This window comes from Saccopteryx leptura, chromosome 3, assembly GCF_036850995.1.
Source record: "Saccopteryx leptura isolate mSacLep1 chromosome 3, mSacLep1_pri_phased_curated, whole genome shotgun sequence".
In the NCBI taxonomy this organism is placed as follows: Eukaryota; Metazoa; Chordata; class Mammalia; order Chiroptera; family Emballonuridae; genus Saccopteryx; species Saccopteryx leptura.
This window is the reverse complement of record NC_089505.1, coordinates 118749430-118766844: the sequence shown is the minus strand read 5'-3', so window position 1 is coordinate 118766844 and position 17415 is coordinate 118749430. Positions and strand designations below refer to the sequence as shown.

The window sequence follows — 17415 nt, the reverse complement described above, 5'->3', positions numbered from 1 at the left end:
ATGGGCTGTGGGGGAGGCAAGGACTGTGTTTAATAACAAAATTGGTATGCAAGGCCACATCCTGTGCTAAGCATGAGTGATCCAGAGCCACAAAGTATTACAAATCCCCGCTAAACAGATGCTGACAATGGAACAAGACGTATCAAATCAGATCCACTTCAGAAACATTAATATCCCTGTTCCTGTCCCTCCCTCCCTGCTGCCCCCACTATGCTCACCACATCTGTGCTCACACATTCACGCACGTGCACTCAGTCAACCCCCCACACACAAATACACGCACAGAGGCACTGGCTGATACACGCAGGGAGGCAGACATAGCCCATTCACACAGGGTCCCTGCAGAGACATGTACAAGCTGTGCAGGTAAAGCACACCCACAGAGAGCTACAAGGCACAAAGACACACAGATGCACACTCAAGGCAGAGCACAGGGGGCAGACACGGACTCACTGGGTGTGTACACAGGGAACACCCTCTGGGTCAGACATGGACACCCAATGTACAGGCAAAGACATAGGCAGATGCAGAAAAAGTAGTAGTTCTCACCTGGGGCCATTTTGCCTGAAGACATTTTTGATTGTTACAACCTGGGGCATGGAGTTTGCTCTTGGCATTTAGTGGGTAGAGGATATTAGAGGCTATTAACCATCCGACAGTGTACTGGGTAGCCCCGCACAACAAAGAATTATCCAGCCCAAAATGTCAATACTGCCGAGACTGAGAAATCTTGGTATAAAATCCATCCACATATCCATCGTTTCTCTATCATTCTGACAACAGTCACATAGACACATGTGGCCACACCCAATGGCTCAGACAAGCAGACAGATACACAGGCACAGTTATATTCCTAGAGACATGTCCACAAAGACACATTCACAACAGTCACCCTATGTGGATGAACAGCTGCTCTACAACCCACATCCACATAAATGCATGTTTAGGTATAGATACCCAAATGAACCAACACACATCCGGACACTCATGCACCCACAAAGGCAGGCACATGGAAATACACCCACTCAGAAACGTATGTCACAGTGCAGGGATCCCCCAGGCTTGGCAGCAGGGTGAGGCTAAGGTCTGACCATAAAAACAGAAATGTCTGCCTGTCTTTTCACACAGTGGGGCATCATAGGCCAGAAAGGACAGACAGGCCAGTTTCCATTCAATTACACTGTTCATAAACGGTCCTTGTATTCCTGCTCCATGCCTGGCCCTGATCTAGGTACTGGGGATCCGGAGAAGAAACTGGGCTGCTCTTGAGGAGCAAGAAGCTTGCGAATTCATGACTTCCATCATCCCTTCACTCTTTTGTTCGCTCAGTCAACAAGTACTGACATCACCATTGTGTCAGGTTCTGTGCCTGGACCTACAGATACAGAAATGTGGCATCCACTATATAACACTATATAACATTGTTCTCACCAGACCCCTGGACTGGAGGTCTGAGTATTATCCAAACAGGATCGGGTTGGAACAGAAAAGGAAAGAATAAACAATTATTGCTCACCCACCACACCCAGCAAACATGGGCTAAGTACTTTTATAAGTGTTATCTCTAATTTTCACAGAAACTTTACAAAGTTGACTAACAGCTTAAGTGGCACCTCTCTGCTTACACAGTTTTGAGTTCATGTCTGACAAAGTCCAAAGTGCTGCTTTTCCACCGCCCACCCTGACTACCTACCTAGCGATGATACTCGATACTCAGGGGTTAGGACGGAGGGCAGAGCTCTGAGATCTTTTTCTTCCTGTGCTTTGTGGAGGGTCCTATCGACTCTGGGCTTTAGTTGACTCTTTTGATGAATAGAAATGGGGACATTGAGGGTTCAAATGTTCAGTTTTCCTTTCCCAATCCTCTGTATCTTTTTCTGGCAATTCTCTTCCCTTTCCCTTGTTTGGACTGGTACTGCCCCAGACTTTTTCCCTGCAACCCCTGCCCTACCTTTCCTCTATCTGATCACCTCCAACTGTGCTTGGTGCCCCAGAGATAGGAGCCTGGTGAAGGACTTGCCTTGGAGAGGAGAGGTCTGAGCTCTGGAGCTGTAGGCAGCCGGCCTCGCCCAGCCCCGCGGCTAGGCTCTGTCTTCCGCTATTCCCTGTGTCCACAGCCCGCCCCCAACGATTTCCTCCCTTGCTCAGTCACTCGCAGTGTAGTGATCCATGGGTTTTAAATTATAACTGGGACCCAGGAAACGCGTTCCTAAGTACAATATTCATGGGCTGGGCTGACACTTTTAATTAAGGTGATTTACACTGAATTATCCTTGGAAATAAAGAAATGGTGCGAAGCCCGGGAATAAACCATCATCACCAGCCGCCTTTGTAAGTTATACTTCGTTTTAATCTATTTGGGGAATTGTTTATCTAGTTCATTACCCAACCAAACACCCGAGGCCGGCCTTAAATAAGGCTTAAGTGGGGGTGGGGGCACTGCCATCTCCACACTCTGCCTCTCCTCCAGAGTCACCCAGCCTCCCTCTGGCTCCTTCCAGCCCTGGAAGCACTGACCAGAGAGAGCTAGCTTCTCAGTGTAGAGGCCAGACCTCAAAGTGAGTTCTGGAAAGCCTCCCAGAAAAGGTGTCTGAGCTCATGCTCAGCCAAGACAAGCTTCACTTTCAGCTTTGTGCAATCTCTGCATGTCCAGGGCCTTTTCCCATGGGTGGAAACTCCTGTCTGAGGGCCACAGAGATGTTTCAGGTAACCCTTCCTCCTACCTGCCCTCAATCTTCAGCTCCTGTCTACGTTCCTGCCTGCCTATATCAATACACATCCAGCCTCCACCCCATCACGATCCAAGAGACATCTTACCTTAGCACACCCAGCGCTCTGTCCACTATCTCTTCCTTCCCTCCAGAGGCGGATTTAACATTGGGCGCACCAGGCGTGCGCCCTGGGCCCAGACTTCTGAAGGGCCCCGCAAAACCCCAACTTTACACTTTTTTCTAATGTAAGGTGCCCGATACTTTCTTCTGTGCCTGGGGCCTCAACCAACCTTAATCTGCCTCTGCTTCCCTCAGCTATTTGTTTCTCTGCCATCATTACCCTTCCTGTCACCCAAGTCAAAAAGCTCTTCCCAGTAAGTACCCAACAAGTCATCAGCTAAGTTATCTTGCTTCTTCTTCCACCAGTCTTTCATCATTTTCTCTTCCCACTGCCACTGCCATTGTGCTAGGTCAGCCTCATCATCTGTCCCCTGGACCAGCCCAACCTCCTGACTTGCCACACTGCTTCTACCTCCCAATCACGCTCTGCCCTGGCCTCTGGAGTGATTCTCCTACAGCTCAGCTCCCTCATTAGCTTCTTCCAGCTCACCGATGTTCTAATTTAATTCTCCATTACCTCTAGGACAACCCTCCAGCATGGAAGGCCTCTATTCTCTGTCACTCCAACTTTGCCCTCCTTGTTCTAACTAGCCGAGTCCTGGGGTCTTATGGAACCCTGTGCGGGACTGAGAGGGGAAGGAAAGAGAGGATGGGCTGAGGGAGGGTATGTGCCCATAACCTCTGATCTCAAATGTAAAAGTGCCTTAAAAAGTGTAAGCCTTTGCCAACTGGAGTTCTGGCTCTTCTTCCTGTAGGTGTCTATGTGCCCATGTGCCTGTGGGAAGTGGTTCTCTCAGGGTGTGAGCACATCTGTGGGTATTGGAATGGGTGTATGTGTGTGTGCCTGTACATCATATACCTATGTTTGCACCTGTGTCTGTGAAGAGCAGCCATCCCTAGTTTGGGAGCTGGAAGGTTTCCACTTCTCTGTGTGAGCCCTGGGACGTGTCTGAAATAGCAGCCTGCTTGAGGTGGGGAGACAGAGGGGACAGAGGGAACAGAAGGCACAATGCCCGCCTACCCTGAGGAGCTCCTTGAGGAGTAACCATGTTGATGGAGGTACAGTCCCTCCTGGGTGATGCAGAAGCAGGCTGAGGGAGGGGAGGGAGGGCAAAGGAGGCAAAGGCAGTCAAGAGAGGAAAGCGGACAGTTGAAGAGAAGAGGAAAGAAGGGTGAGGAGCAGAGAGTAGAAGGGAGCATGGAGCAGAGGGGAAAGAAAGCCTCCAGCCATGTGCCATGCATGAGGAAATGCTCTCATTTGGGCTCTACCCTCCTGCAGCACTAAGTTTCCCCATCTGTGAACAAGTTGGTAGAAGGCCACTCTCAGCTCAGGGAGCTAAGGGCGGGAAGAGGAGAAACGAGAGCCCCGTGCCACATCTTTTTCCAACCGCTTCTGCTCTCTTCCAGCCTCCCTGAGAGCGGGCAGGGGCGGGGCAAGGGCAGCCAAGGCTGGAGCCCTCCGCACTAGCCCGCAGGGAGCTGACACGCTCCTAGGGAATTTATCACGCACCCAATTACAATGTTAATTGGCAAGTTCCTGAAATCAATTAATTCGCAAATTTTTTCCAATTAAAAATCCAGATAAATCACGAGGGCGGCGGCGCGCTGGTCCAGCCTGCAGTCCGGTGGGCGCAGCGGCCACAGGGAGGGGAGCGAGGAATGGCGAGGGGAGGGGGCGGCGGGCGCGGCTGCCCTTGAACGCCTTTGCCGGCCGGTCGGACTGTCAGCGCGCCGGGCTCAGCGGGGCCGAGACAGATAAAACCATCGACCCGTCGCCGCCAGCGCTTCGGCTTTATCGATCCGACGGGAATTTCACTTGCTGTGCAGATCCCGCTGTCCGGCTGTCAGACACCGGGTGGGGGGGCGTGCCAGGGGTTACGGGGTGCTGGGCTGGGCCTGGACGTGAGGAGTACTGAAGTGGGAGAGGCAGCACCTAAGACGTGAGAGGCGGTGTAGATGTGGGAGCTCTGGGTGGGGAAATAGACATGGGAGTAAGGTTGTGGAAGTAAGGGATGCTTTGAGGGGATGTGGGGAGGAGGGGAGTGTACAGGGTCATGGGTGGGGGTGAAATGAGAAAATCTTGGGCAGAGTCATGTCCTGGACAGTGAGAAGGTAGGGTTATGGGGAGTAGGCTGTAGTGTGGCTCCCCTGAGGAGGCAGAAAGAGCTAGGACCCCATTTTCCAGACCCTTAAGGATGCACTGCTTTTACAAGGCTCTGCAGGTCCCTCCATCTCTGCCTTTACTTTCTGTTCCTGTTGAGGGGAGTCTGCCATTGGGAGCAAATTACCCAGGAACCCTTCTGCACAGCCAAGTATGGGACTCAGCTGCAGAAGGATGTTTCTTTTACTCTCTGCCCCTTCCACACTAGACACAGGTGTGTGTGTGTGTGTGTGTGTGTGTGTGTGTGTGTGTGTGGTTAAGAGCATGGGCACTAGAGTCAGATTGCTTGAGTGTAAATCTTATGTTTATCACTTTATTAGTTGTACCTCACTTTCTTCATCTGTAAAATGGAGTTAATAATTATTCTTACCCCAGAGGGTTCTTGTGAAGATTAAATAAATTAATGCAATGTAATACCACTATATACTCTGACATATACTGAGTGTTCAACAATATTATTATTATTAATATAGTCATTAGTATAATTTTCTGTGGTAGTCGTAAGTATTCCTACAGATTCTTTGATACTCTTTCCTTCAAGAAGTACAGCTTATAATTTTATTCTCCTCTCTTGATTGTGGGCTGGACTTTGTGACTTCTTCTAATGAACAGAGTCGAATATATTGGAAGAAATAGTGTATAAGTTCTGAGACTAGATCATAAAAGGCATTGTGGCTTTCTTCTTAGTCTCTCTCTTGGATAACTTCCTCTGTGGGAAGTCAGCTGCCATGTCACAGGGAAACTCTAGCGGCCCTGCGGAGAATCTTGAGTGTTGAGGACCTGGGGCCTCCTGCCAACAGCCACTAGAGTTAGCCATCTTGGGAATGGATCCTGAAGTCCCCATCAAACCTTCAGATGACTGCAGCCTTGGCTGATATCTTGACTGCAGCCTCATGAGAGACTCTAAGCAAGAAGCCACAACTACCCACAACTACCCAGCTAAGCTATTCCTGAATTGACCCACAGAAACTGTGAGATAATAAATATTGTTTCAAGCTGCTTGGTTTGGGGGTAACATGGCAGTAGATAAATAATACATCTTCCTTCAAAATTCAGTTTGGGCATCACCTCCCTCAGGAGGCTGTCTCTGCTCTGTGCTGGGGTTGGTGCCTTGGCGATGCCCCCAAAGCTCGATCTTTCCTATAGAGCAGTCTTTATCCCTCAGGGTTTCTATTGCCTGCTTCTCTTACTCCTATAAAATGAGCTCTAGAGGGTGGGGCCATTTCTGATCCACTTTGGGATTCCCTGCACCCTGCACATGGGGTTAGGTGAGAGTGTAGTCGGATGGAGAATCAGTTTAGTTTGATGACTTGAGCTGAACTAGGCTGTTCCTCAGTGGCAGATTGCATTTTCCAAAGATGGCTGCAGCCATATCTCCCATCACACATGCTCTTCTATAACATGAGCTTGCCTTTCTCTCATAAAAAGGTGGGGTGACTGTTCCTCCCCTTTGAATCTAGGTGGCTGAATACCGCCTTGACCAATAGAGTACAGCAGAAGTGACATTAAATGATGCTGAGGCTAGATTATAAAAGGTGACTAGCTTCCATATTGTGGGTTAGAACATTTATTTTTAGAACTCTGTGCCATATAAGAAGTGCAGCTACTACAAAGCTGCCATGCTTTGAGAAAGCCCGGTCCATATGGAGAAGTCATGTGTAAGTGCTTTGGCCACAGCCCCAGCTGAAGTCCCAGATGACAGCCAACATCAGTCACCAGATGTGTGAGTGACAGAGCCTCTGGACGATCCCAGTTCCCAGTTATTGAGTCTTCCCAGGCCTTAGACATCTGGTGTAGACACAAGTCATCCCTTCCGTGCTCTGGCTGAATTCCTGATTCCATATATTACATGAACATAAAGAAATGGTTGCTTTAAACCAGTGGTCCCCAACCCCCAGGCCGCGGACCGGTACCAGTCCGTGGGCCATTTGGTACCGGTCCGCAGAGAAAGAATAAATAACTTACATTATTTCTGTTTTATTTATATTTAAGTCTAAAAGATGTTTTATTTTTAAAAAATGACCAGATTCCCTCTGTTACATCCATCTAAGACTCACTCTTGACGCTTGTCTTGGTCACGTGATATATTTGTCCAGCCCACCCTAAGGGCCGGTCCGTGAAAATATTTTCTGACATTAAACTGGTCCGTGGTCCGACAAAGGTTGGGGACCACTGCTTTAAACCACTAAGATCTGGGGTAATTTTTTGCACTCCTCCTCTGCTTTACTGGATAACCTGGCTCTTCCACAAGGCGGCCCCAGAGGCTCCTCCCAGTTCTGCAGGCAGGGACAGGGGAGGTAGGGTGAAGCAGTGGGCAACATTCCTGAACACATTCTCAAGATGGTCACCTTTCAGACCTGGAGATTCAGATAGAAGGGAGTGTCTACTCCCCTGGATGACAGTACCAGGCTGCACTTCTGCTGGGGCTACCAGGCCCAGTGCCCTGAGGCTCAGCTTGGCAGTGCAGGGACTGTGGTCATGGCTTATCCCTTTCTAGCTTCTCTTGTGCCCTTTTGAGACTGAGGCCTGAAGAGGGGTCACTCTCCTCCCATCTCCAAAAAACAGAGCAAGGAGAGGAACGCCGCACTAGTCAGCTACAGGATCTGAGGACTGGAAGAGCTGAAGGGAAGAGTAGCAGGGCCCTGTCTTCTCCCCGAGGCTGGGGTGTGGCCTGGGCGGCTGTTCCTGGGACCTGGAAGCTAGAGCCCTGAGTGGAATCCTCTGGCAGGCAGGCTCCCTCTTCGGTGGCTTACCTGGTGGGCAGTTGGGCCAGCTGTTCCAGTTCTTGCTCCATATGCTCCTGCAGCTCGCTGGGCCTCAGCAGGACCTGGCAGATGGGGCAAATAGGGGCCTGGCTGTCAAACAATGTTGCTGCCTTTTTCTTACCTGGTGAGGGAAGAAGAACAGACAGAAATATAAGCTGGGCTGGTCTGTGGAGGGAAACCCAGTGTCCTCATCCTCTGACCCAAGCCTGCTGATGCCTCCCAGGGCTTCTTGGCTTAGAGAAAGGTGAGCCTGAGGGTCTCAGAGCCCAGGAGCATCACCCTCTGTGCAGCTCCAGAGGCTGTGGCCATGAACGGCACCTCCTCAGTCAGCTGCCCCTCTCAGAAATCTATCGGGACGCAATCAATACTCTAAGCAATCAAACCTTGATCACTTCATTTCACACAGGTTAGTGAAGGTCTCGGTTTAATCATACCATCACCCAGAGTATCCACTCCCCTCTTCCCCTCACTGCTTCCACACTCCCCAAATCTGGAGAAAGACGAAGAGAGGGAGAAAGGAATCCACTCCTGCAGTCATTCAACAAACACTGCCTGCTACTATCTACCCTGAGCTGGGGGGACACAGACTATTATCACATCTAGTCCCTGCTCTGGAGGCCCTCACAGTGGAGTGGAAAAACTGAAGAAGGACCCAGGTGAATGGCATCTTTCAGAGTAGCTCTCTGTCGCAGTCCCTCGTTTTCCCCAGGGTCCTTTCTTTCCACAGCCTCTTCTTCCCTTGTTCTGCATGCTGGACGATTTTGTTCCTTCTTATGGTGCTAATTCCCACCTGCGCCCTGTTCACTCCAGAATCTGTATCTCCACCCCAATCCCTCCCGTGTTCTCCAGACCCCTATCTCCAGAGGCCTTTTGGACACCAATGACTGGATGTCCCAGGAGAATCTGAAACTCAACAATCCAAAAATGAGTTTTTCAGCATCTTCACCCCTCTCAGACCTGCTCCCCCACCCCTCAGCAGTGCCCATCCCAGTTTATGACACTTGTGTTCATCTAGTCACCCAAATCAGTCACATCTGCCTCAGCCCCCATGTTTATTTAATCACAAAGTCTTGCCCCTTCTCATCTTCAGTATTCCTGGGATCTGTATTCCCCCTATTCAGGCTGTGCCACCTTTCACTTGGATAACCTCATTGGCCTCTGTTAGTCTCACAGATTCTGGTCTCTACCCCTCCAAAATGGCCTTCAAATTGTGTGCTCCCAAAGCACAAGAGCACGTGAGGACAGTGCTGGCTACCCTGGCTCGAGTGCTGGCTGGGAGCCTAAACTCTGTCCCCTCTCTGTCCCTGATGGTAACCAGAGTACACCATGCTGGGAAGGAGACTGAAGGTTGCCTAGTACACCCCCTTGGGGCCCCTAAACCCCCTTCTTTGCCACCTTCCCCACCCAATGCTCCCCTGGCGTCTGCTTATAGGCACAGGGTTGAGGAGCCCTATTCATCTAAAAACATCCCTGCCTATCCATGTGAACTTGGACTGTAGAAAGGACTTCTTTAGCTTAAGCCAGAACTTTCTCCCTGCTTCTTCTGCCCACTGGTGTCTGGAGAAGGTCAAAATCAGTTTTCAAAGAGATAAAGGTCCTGCCAGTGATGATCAAGATGGTTGTTTGAGCAGGGTTGCCAGATTAAAAATATAAGATGCCCAGCCTGGCCTGACCAGGTGGTGTAACATAGTATATAGAGTGTTGGCCTGGGATGCTGAGGACCTAGGTTTGAAACCCTGAGGTCACTGGCTTGAGTGCGGGCTTACCAGCTTGAGCGTGGGGTCCTTGGCTTGAGTGTGGGATCATAGTCATGACCTCATGGTTGCTGGTTTGAGTCCAAAGGTTGCTGGCTTAAAGCCCAAGGTTGCTGCCTTGAACCCAAGGTCGCTGGCTTAAGCAAGGGGTCACTGGCTTGGCTGGAGCCCCTTGTTAAGGCACATATGAGAAAGCAATCAGTGAACAACTAAGGTTCTGCAACTATGATACTTCTCATCTCTCTCCTTGTCTGTCTGTCTGTCTGTCTCTCTCTTTCTCTCTCACACCATATATATATGATGCCCAGTTAAATTTGAATTTCAGATAATGAATAATTTTTATTGTAAGTATGTCTCAAATGTTGCATGAGACATATTTAGACTAAGTTATTCATTTTTTTTTATTTTTGTTGTATTATTAAGTGAAAGGAGGGGAGGCAGAGAGACAGGAGAGACAGACTCCCACATATGCCCCGAATGGGCGCTACCTGGCAAGCCCCTTACTGGGCGATGCTCTGCCCATATGGGGCCATTGCCCCATTGCTCAGCAAATGAGGTGTTTTAGTGCCTGAAGTGAGGCCATGGAGCCATCCTTAGCGCCTGGGGCTAACTTGCTTGAACCAATCGAGCCATGGCTGTGAGAGAGTGAGAGAGAAAGAGAGAGAGAGAGAGAGAGAGAGAGAGAGAGAAAAGGGGAGGGGTGGAGAAGCAGATGGTCACTTCTGTGTGCTCTGACTGGGAATTGAACCTGGAACTTCTACATGCTAGGCTGACACTCTACCACTCAGCCAACCGGCCAGGGCCCATTGTTTTTCTTTTTTTCTTTTTCTTTTTTTTTTTTGGTATTTTTCTGAAGCTGGAAACGGGGAGAGACGGTCAGACAGACTCCCGCATGTGCCTGACCGGGATCCACCCGGCACGCCCACTAGGGGGCGACGCTCTGCCCACCAGGGGGCGATGCTCTGCCCCTCCAGGGTGTCGCTCTGTTGCGACCAGAGCCACTCTAGCCCCTGGGGCAGAGGCCAAGGAGCCATCCCCAGCGCCCGGGCCATCTTTGCTCCAATGGAGCCTTGGCTGCGGGAGGGGAAGAGAGAGACAGAGAGGAAGGAGAGGGGGAGGGGTGGAGAAGCAGATGGGCGCTTCTCCTGTGTGCCCTGGCCAGGAATCGAACCCGGGACTTCTGCACGCCAGGCCGATGCTCTACCACTGAACCAACCGGCCAGGGCGGCCCATTGTTTTTCTAAAATTCAAATTTACTGGGATGACCTATATTTTATTTGTTAAATTTAGCAACCCTATGCCTGAGGGAGCTCCCAGTTCAAGCTAAGCACAAGAGCCCACCTCCCTTTAACACAGACTAAGGATGACCATGGCTCTCCTAGATGTGCAGACTGAGTCATCTGATAGCTCAAAGGAAGGAGTAATTCATTCTCAGTATGTATCTTGAGGAGTGGGAAAAATAAGGCCTAACCAGAGAAATAAAAATTTTTAAGCCTGACCAGGCGGTGGCACAGTGGATAGAGCATCAGACTGAGATGTGGAGGACCCAGGTTCGAGACCCCGAGGTTGCCAGCTTGAGCGCGGGCTCATCTGGTTTGAGCGAAGCTCACCAGCTTGGACCCAAGGTCTCTGGCTCGAGCAAGGGGTTACTCGGTCTGCTGTAGCCCCACGGTCAAGGCACATATAAGAGAGCAGTCAATGAACAACTAAGGTGTTGCAACGAAAAACTAATGATTGATGCTTTTCATCTCTGTTCGTTCCTGTCTGTCTGTCTGACTCTGTCTCTGTAAAAATAAATAAATAAATAAATAAAATAAAAATGAGGAAGCATTAATTTTAAAAAATTTGTTTATTGAGTTTAAAGAGAGGAAGAGGGAGAGAGAAATATCAATCTGTTTCTGTATGTGCCCTGGCAGGGATTGAACTGGCAACCTCTGCATATCAGGACGATGCTCCAACCAACTAGGCCATCCAGCCAGGGCAAGAAATGAAATTTAAATTGTGAGTTAGAAGAGTTCTAGGCAGAGAATGGGAATGAATGAATGAATGAATGAATGAATGTGTTGTGAGTTTCTTGTGGGCAGGTGCCACTTCTTATTCATCTTTATATCTACAGACAATTGAAAACAGACCCCACATAGATTAGCTGCTCAATGATGAAGCAAGGGCGAGGAGAGGAGGAAGGAAGGGAGGTGAGAAGGACCAAAGAGCAGATTGTCCTAGAGGCCAGACGACCTTCGCAGAGCTGGGATGTCACCTGTGGAGGCTTTGTTTGTGTCAGAGTGGGGTAGGTAAGGCTCTAGCATGTGTGGCTAGGTCTCTGAGGAGGGAAAGGGGCTGTTCTGATCGTGTGTCTTGGTGTCTGTGCCTCAGATGCTCAGGGGACAGCTGGCAGGCAGCTCTGAGTGAAGGAAGTAGATGTAGCCTTGGTCTGGGAGTGGGGAGATGAGGGCTTCAGTCTTAGCTCTGCCTCTATCTTCACTTAGCCAGAGAATCTCAGAGATAAGTGAGGCCCTATGTGGTCCGTAGGCCATTTATTTCACAGATGGAAAAACTGAGGCCTGGAACTGGACAGGGACCCCTGTACTTAGCTCTTGAGCTCATTGCCTCATTTATTGATACATTTAGTGAATATTTATTAAACAATTATTCTACTTCAGGTTATTATTCTAGGAAAGACTGGAATTCAGAGATAAATAAAACACATCTTTGGTTCAGGAGATCACAAACTAGTAGGAAAGCTGGAAGGGAAAGTCAGTGACCCCAGTGAGTGCAGCCCTGGCCAGGGCTGAGGGAGGTATAAACAGGTGCTTGGGTCAGGGCAGCAAAGCGCCCGGGGAGGGCTGGCAGGGCCAGGGGAAGGATGAATAAGGGAGAGCTGACAAGGCTGTTGAAACATCACTGAGGTAAGACCTGGGGCTCAAGGGGGGAAACGGTAAGAAAGGAGGCTGGAGAAAGAGGAGGACCTAAGACATGGGGTCCAAGCTGAGGAGGAAATATAAGAGTTTAAGTCCCTTTTAGCCTGGAATGCCAACTCTGGCTTTTAGGGCTCCTAGAGCCCAGATTCCTCCCTCCAAGCCTGGCACTGGGCTTCAGCTTTCTTGTACATCTGTTCTTAGTTCATATGTTTTGCTGCCCCAGATATCTACTTTTTGAGACTGAAGCTTAGCCTCAGCTTCCCTGCTGGGACAATGGGCCCTCGTCCTGGCTCCCAGCTTCAGGAATAGCTTTGGCAGGGAACACCGCAGACTGTGTTTTCCATCCCAACCCTGTTTCTTTCGGGGTTAGAGTGGCAGATGTCAGCATGGCCATGGCCGCCTACTTCCCCTCCCCCGCTGTGTTCCCTATAATTTTATATTGAGACCTATGGTCATGACGTGGGTTTTACTGCACTAACGACATGGCCTGCCCAGGTTTAATGACAAAATCCATACTCTGGCCCTGGGCCTGCTCCTCGTTTGCATAATTCCCAGAATACAGCTCCCTGAAGCTTTTGACCTGGGCCATTACAGTGGCCATAAAATGGGCCATAAAACCGCTGGGGATGGCCAAGAGGAGGGGGCTGTGGTGTTGTGGGGGTAGGAATGAAGTCCGCTACCCCCTACTCTTCCTAGGCCCGGGAGGCGGCATCCTCTGGCTCTTCCCTTCTACAGGTCCCAGGATCTGGGAGTCCATCCTAGGCAGGTGAGGCCTCCAGAAATCCTTAGCCTAGCTGCACACTGGATGCAGGAATCCTTTCTCCAACACTGCTGCCAGTCACAGGTAGGCAGACCGAGCCCACAAGGGGCAGGCTGTCAGAAAGCATCTTCTCCTTGAGCATCCTCCACTCCTGCCTATGACCTCCCACTGCATAGCTGGCCACACCTTGGCCACAGGTGGGTCTAAGCCATTGGGCCTAGGTTGAATCTTGTCCCTGTTTGGGAAGCCTAGCTCCCCAGGGAGGTCAGGAGTTGGTCTGAGCAGCACGGTAGGGAGACATGGGAAGCACGAGGGGATGAGGACAGGGACAGGGACCGGCTGTCAGTGCTAAAGATGATGAATGGGGGAGGTGAGGAGGGAGGCCCAGTGTTATTGGCAGCGGATGGCGGGTGCGGGCGCTCGACGCTCTTGCTAATCCCCGGGCGCTGCCTCGGCCCTTGCACTGATAACGAGGAAATGGGACTGACAACAATTTTTAGCTGAGAGATTCTTCACCAAAATGCCAGGCAGCCGGAGGTCTGACAGCGCCTGATTGAGTGTGTGAGTGTGTAGGGGGAACGCCCGCAGCCCCCTCCCCTCCCATGCAAAGATGGATCGCTCATTCCGCCTCCCGTCCACATTCATTACTGCACCTCCCTCCCGCCACCCCAGTTTCCACACCACCTGCCACCTCCACTTTTCTGCCTGCTGCAGGTATCCCCTGGAGCAAGAAGAGAGCGAGGAGCAGAGGGGACCATGACCCTGTCCTCCACCTTGGGTTGGGCAACTCAAGCTCAAAGAGCCGAGAGGTGACTGCAGAGTCAGGGCTGAGATCAGGCCCTGCTTGGAGGCTCCTAGCTGTGTGGCCTCCAGAAGGTCTATTTCCTTTTCTGAGCTGCCAGAAAACCTTTCCAACCAGAAAACAGGAGGCTTCAGCAGGAAGTGACTGACTATGGGCTCATGTGAGGGGATACAGGCACACTGAGGAGAAAGGAGAGGTCCAGCCAAGTAGCCTTTTCCTTGCCTGGGCCAGTCCTCAAGCCTTGGAACAAGGCCTCTAGTACCTGGGGTCCCAGATCAGCCCTCTGCTGCCCCCCTCTGTTGGGAATTGCCGACCATTGGGAGCAGGCAGCTCTAAGGCTGGCATATTCTGGGCCATCTTCCATTGTGAGGCCTGGTACAGGAGTGGACAGTGGAGGATGTGGGTCTCATTCAAAGGGAAAGCTCTCCCTTCATAGGTCACTAAACCCTGTCTGGCCCAGCAACACCCTACCATGTGATGGTCTCTCTGGCTTGGCCTGTTTGGTTTTGTCCCAGTCCTGTTGCCTGTGGTTCCATTCATTCTTGCCTCTCTGTTCAAACAGCAAATCCCAGCTCCATGATCTTTTTCTCCACAGACCCTAAAAGCAGGGCTTGACTGCTTGGTGTCTGACTTAAGAAGGAGGAAGGTTAAAATGAGGGTGAGGGTTAACTCTAATGACAGGTGGCAACTGAGGCTGGAAGTGATAAGAGTACATACGTGTGACTGTGCACGTATTTGCTTGTGTATACATGTGCTCTTCCTTTCCCCACACCCCCAACAGAAGGGCTTCCATATCCTAGTGACCAAGACACAGAAGCAACATTCAGTGGAGTTACCTCTTACTAGCTTGAGATCTTGAGCAATCACTTAACACTTCTGAGCTTTTGTTTTTTTCTTGTGTGATATAGGGACAATAATTACTAACTCCCAGGATTTTTGTGAGTATCCAATTAAACCAAGGCTATGTGCAAGTGATGAGTCATTATTATCCTTAGTAGGATACTAGCACAGTTTGTTATTTGTGCCTATATCTACCCCATCCTGATACTGAACTGGCTCTGCCTTGTATCTGGCCTTCTTCCCTGCTGTGATCAAGGTTGTATATCACTCAGAAAGTACCCTGGCCCTTTTGGCCTCCATGGAGTTCCTTTCTCTTATCCATCCAAACCTCCATATCTGTTTATTGGTTTGTATGTCAATATGTCTGTCCATCCATCCATTTGTCCATAATAATAATAACAACTATTTATTGAATGTTATTGTATGTTAGGTTGTAGATTTAGTGCCACCCACATTTTATCTCATATAATCCTTACAATAGTTTGGAGTTAAGTATTATCATCTTTTTCACACTGATGAGGAAAATGGAGCTCAGAACAATGAAGTGACAGAGCTAGAAGGTTCAAAGAAGAGCTTTCAATCCAACACTAGTGCTCTCAACCATGGCATGACACCCGGCTACCAACCTACACATCCACTCACCTAGGTGATGATTTAGTAATAGTCAACAAACGTCAGTTGGATATACTGACGATGGGTCTGCTAGTATGGATGCCATGTGATAACAAACAAGACAGACAGACTGTCTGCTCTCAGGAAGTTTAGGACCTAATTATGGATAGAGATATTAAACAAACATCCCCAGAGTCATCTTAGAAAAAGGGAAATACATGGAACTTAGGAGTATGCCATCTGGTGTGGGAAGTGAAGGAAGTAATATTTAAGCAAAGGCTGGAGGGATATGTGGGAACCAGTCAGGTGATGATTGTGAAGAAGTGGTGTTCTAGACAAAAAAGAACATGCTTAAAGGTCCAGAGGGGAGACAGCCTAAATGAAGAACTGAATAGAGTTCAGTGTGGCTGGAGCAGAAGGAGTGAGGGGCAGAGTGTTGAGATACTATGACAGAGAGGCCAGATCCCAGAGGAATTTAAAATTACATTAATGACTCTTTTTTTTTTTAAATGTACAAGTGAGAAGCCATTGAAGAATTTTATGCAGGGCAATGACATATCCGACTTACATTTTAGAAAAGATCATTCTAACTGCAAATGCAGGAAGGCTATTTAGTAGGGTTATCTCACTAACTCAGGTGAGGCATAATGGTAACTTGTCCCAGCTCAGTGACAATGGTGATGGAGATAACAGAAGTAGATGGATTGGACATGGAAGTAAAAGACCAAAAGGAGTCAAGGATGACTGCAAGATTTCTGGCTTGTGTAACTGCTAGATTGTAGACTATTTCCTGACTTGTGGAATAGGGGGACAAGCAGCAGGGTTGGTAAGGAAGAAAATGAGTTCACTTTTGGATACACTTAGTTTGAAGAACTAAGACATGTTAAGACATCCATGTGAAAATGCTAAGTAGGCACTATAGGCAAGCCAGAGCTGGAATTATAGAACTGGAGACATTGACATATAGGTAAGAACTGAAGTTCACTACTGCATCCTCTGTGACTAGAACATTGGCTGGCATATAGTAAATATTTATTAAATGAATGAATAAAAGAATAATATTAAGAATAGATGAGATCGGCCCTGGCCAGTTGGCTCAGTGGTAGAGCGTCGGCCTGGCGTGCAGGAGTCCCGGGTTCGATTCCCGGCCAGGGCACACAGGAGAGGCGCCCATTTGCTTCTCCACCCCTCCCCCTCTCCTTCCTCTCTGCCTCTCTCTTCCCCTCCCGCAGCGAGGCTCCATTGGAGCAAAGATGGCCCGGGCGCTGGGGATGGCTCTGTGGCCTCTGCCTCAGGCGCTAGAATGGCTCTGGACGCAACAGAGTGATGCCCCAGAGGGGCAAAGCATCACTCTCTGGTGGGCATGCTGGGTGGATCCCGGTTGGGCGCATGCAGGAGTCTGTCTGACTGCCTCCCTGTTTCCAGCTTCGGAAAAATGAAAAAAAAAAAAAAAAAAAAAGAATAGATGAGATCACTTGCGGAGAGAGAGTATAGTAAGAAGAGGCTGGAACAAAACCCTAAGCAACTCCAACAGGAAGAAGAAGTTGAGGTCATCAAAGACTAAAAAGGAACAGCCAAGAGGAGGATGAAAACAAGCGTGATGTCATTGAATCCAAGAGGGGAAGAATTTCAAGGAAATGGGGGGAATGTTATAGATAGGATCCCATGCTGCTGAGAGGTCAAGAACATAAGATGTGAGAAGTGTCCCATCTACCCATCTTATCCACAGTGCAGCTACCCTCCACTGCATCTGTTCTTCATTCATCCAAACCACCTAAGTACTCATCCCCTCACCCCTCTCATCCCCTTCCCCTTTCTCTTCTCTCCAGAAAACCATGTTTGGCACCTCTGCTGAGTGCAGGACAGGAAGAGTTAACATGCTGACAGACGGCATTTTTTACCTTCAGTCAATATGAACAAGGCCCCAAGACTATGATTCCAAACATCTGGATTTCATCAATATGTGATCTGT

General features: G+C 49.5%; 1 protein-coding gene across 2 annotated transcripts in view; it reads right to left on the bottom strand.

Annotated features, from left to right (window-relative positions):
* RNF220 (ring finger protein 220) overlaps positions 1 to 17415 on the bottom strand; it is a 236900-nt gene that overhangs the window by 28890 nt on the left and 190595 nt on the right. For both annotated transcript variants that reach the window (XM_066376181.1, XM_066376182.1), the window contains exon 2: positions 7746 to 7878. In XM_066376181.1, coding sequence (XP_066232278.1) covers positions 7746 to 7878 — 133 coding nt within the window. The remainder of the gene's footprint in view (positions 1 to 7745; positions 7879 to 17415) is intronic.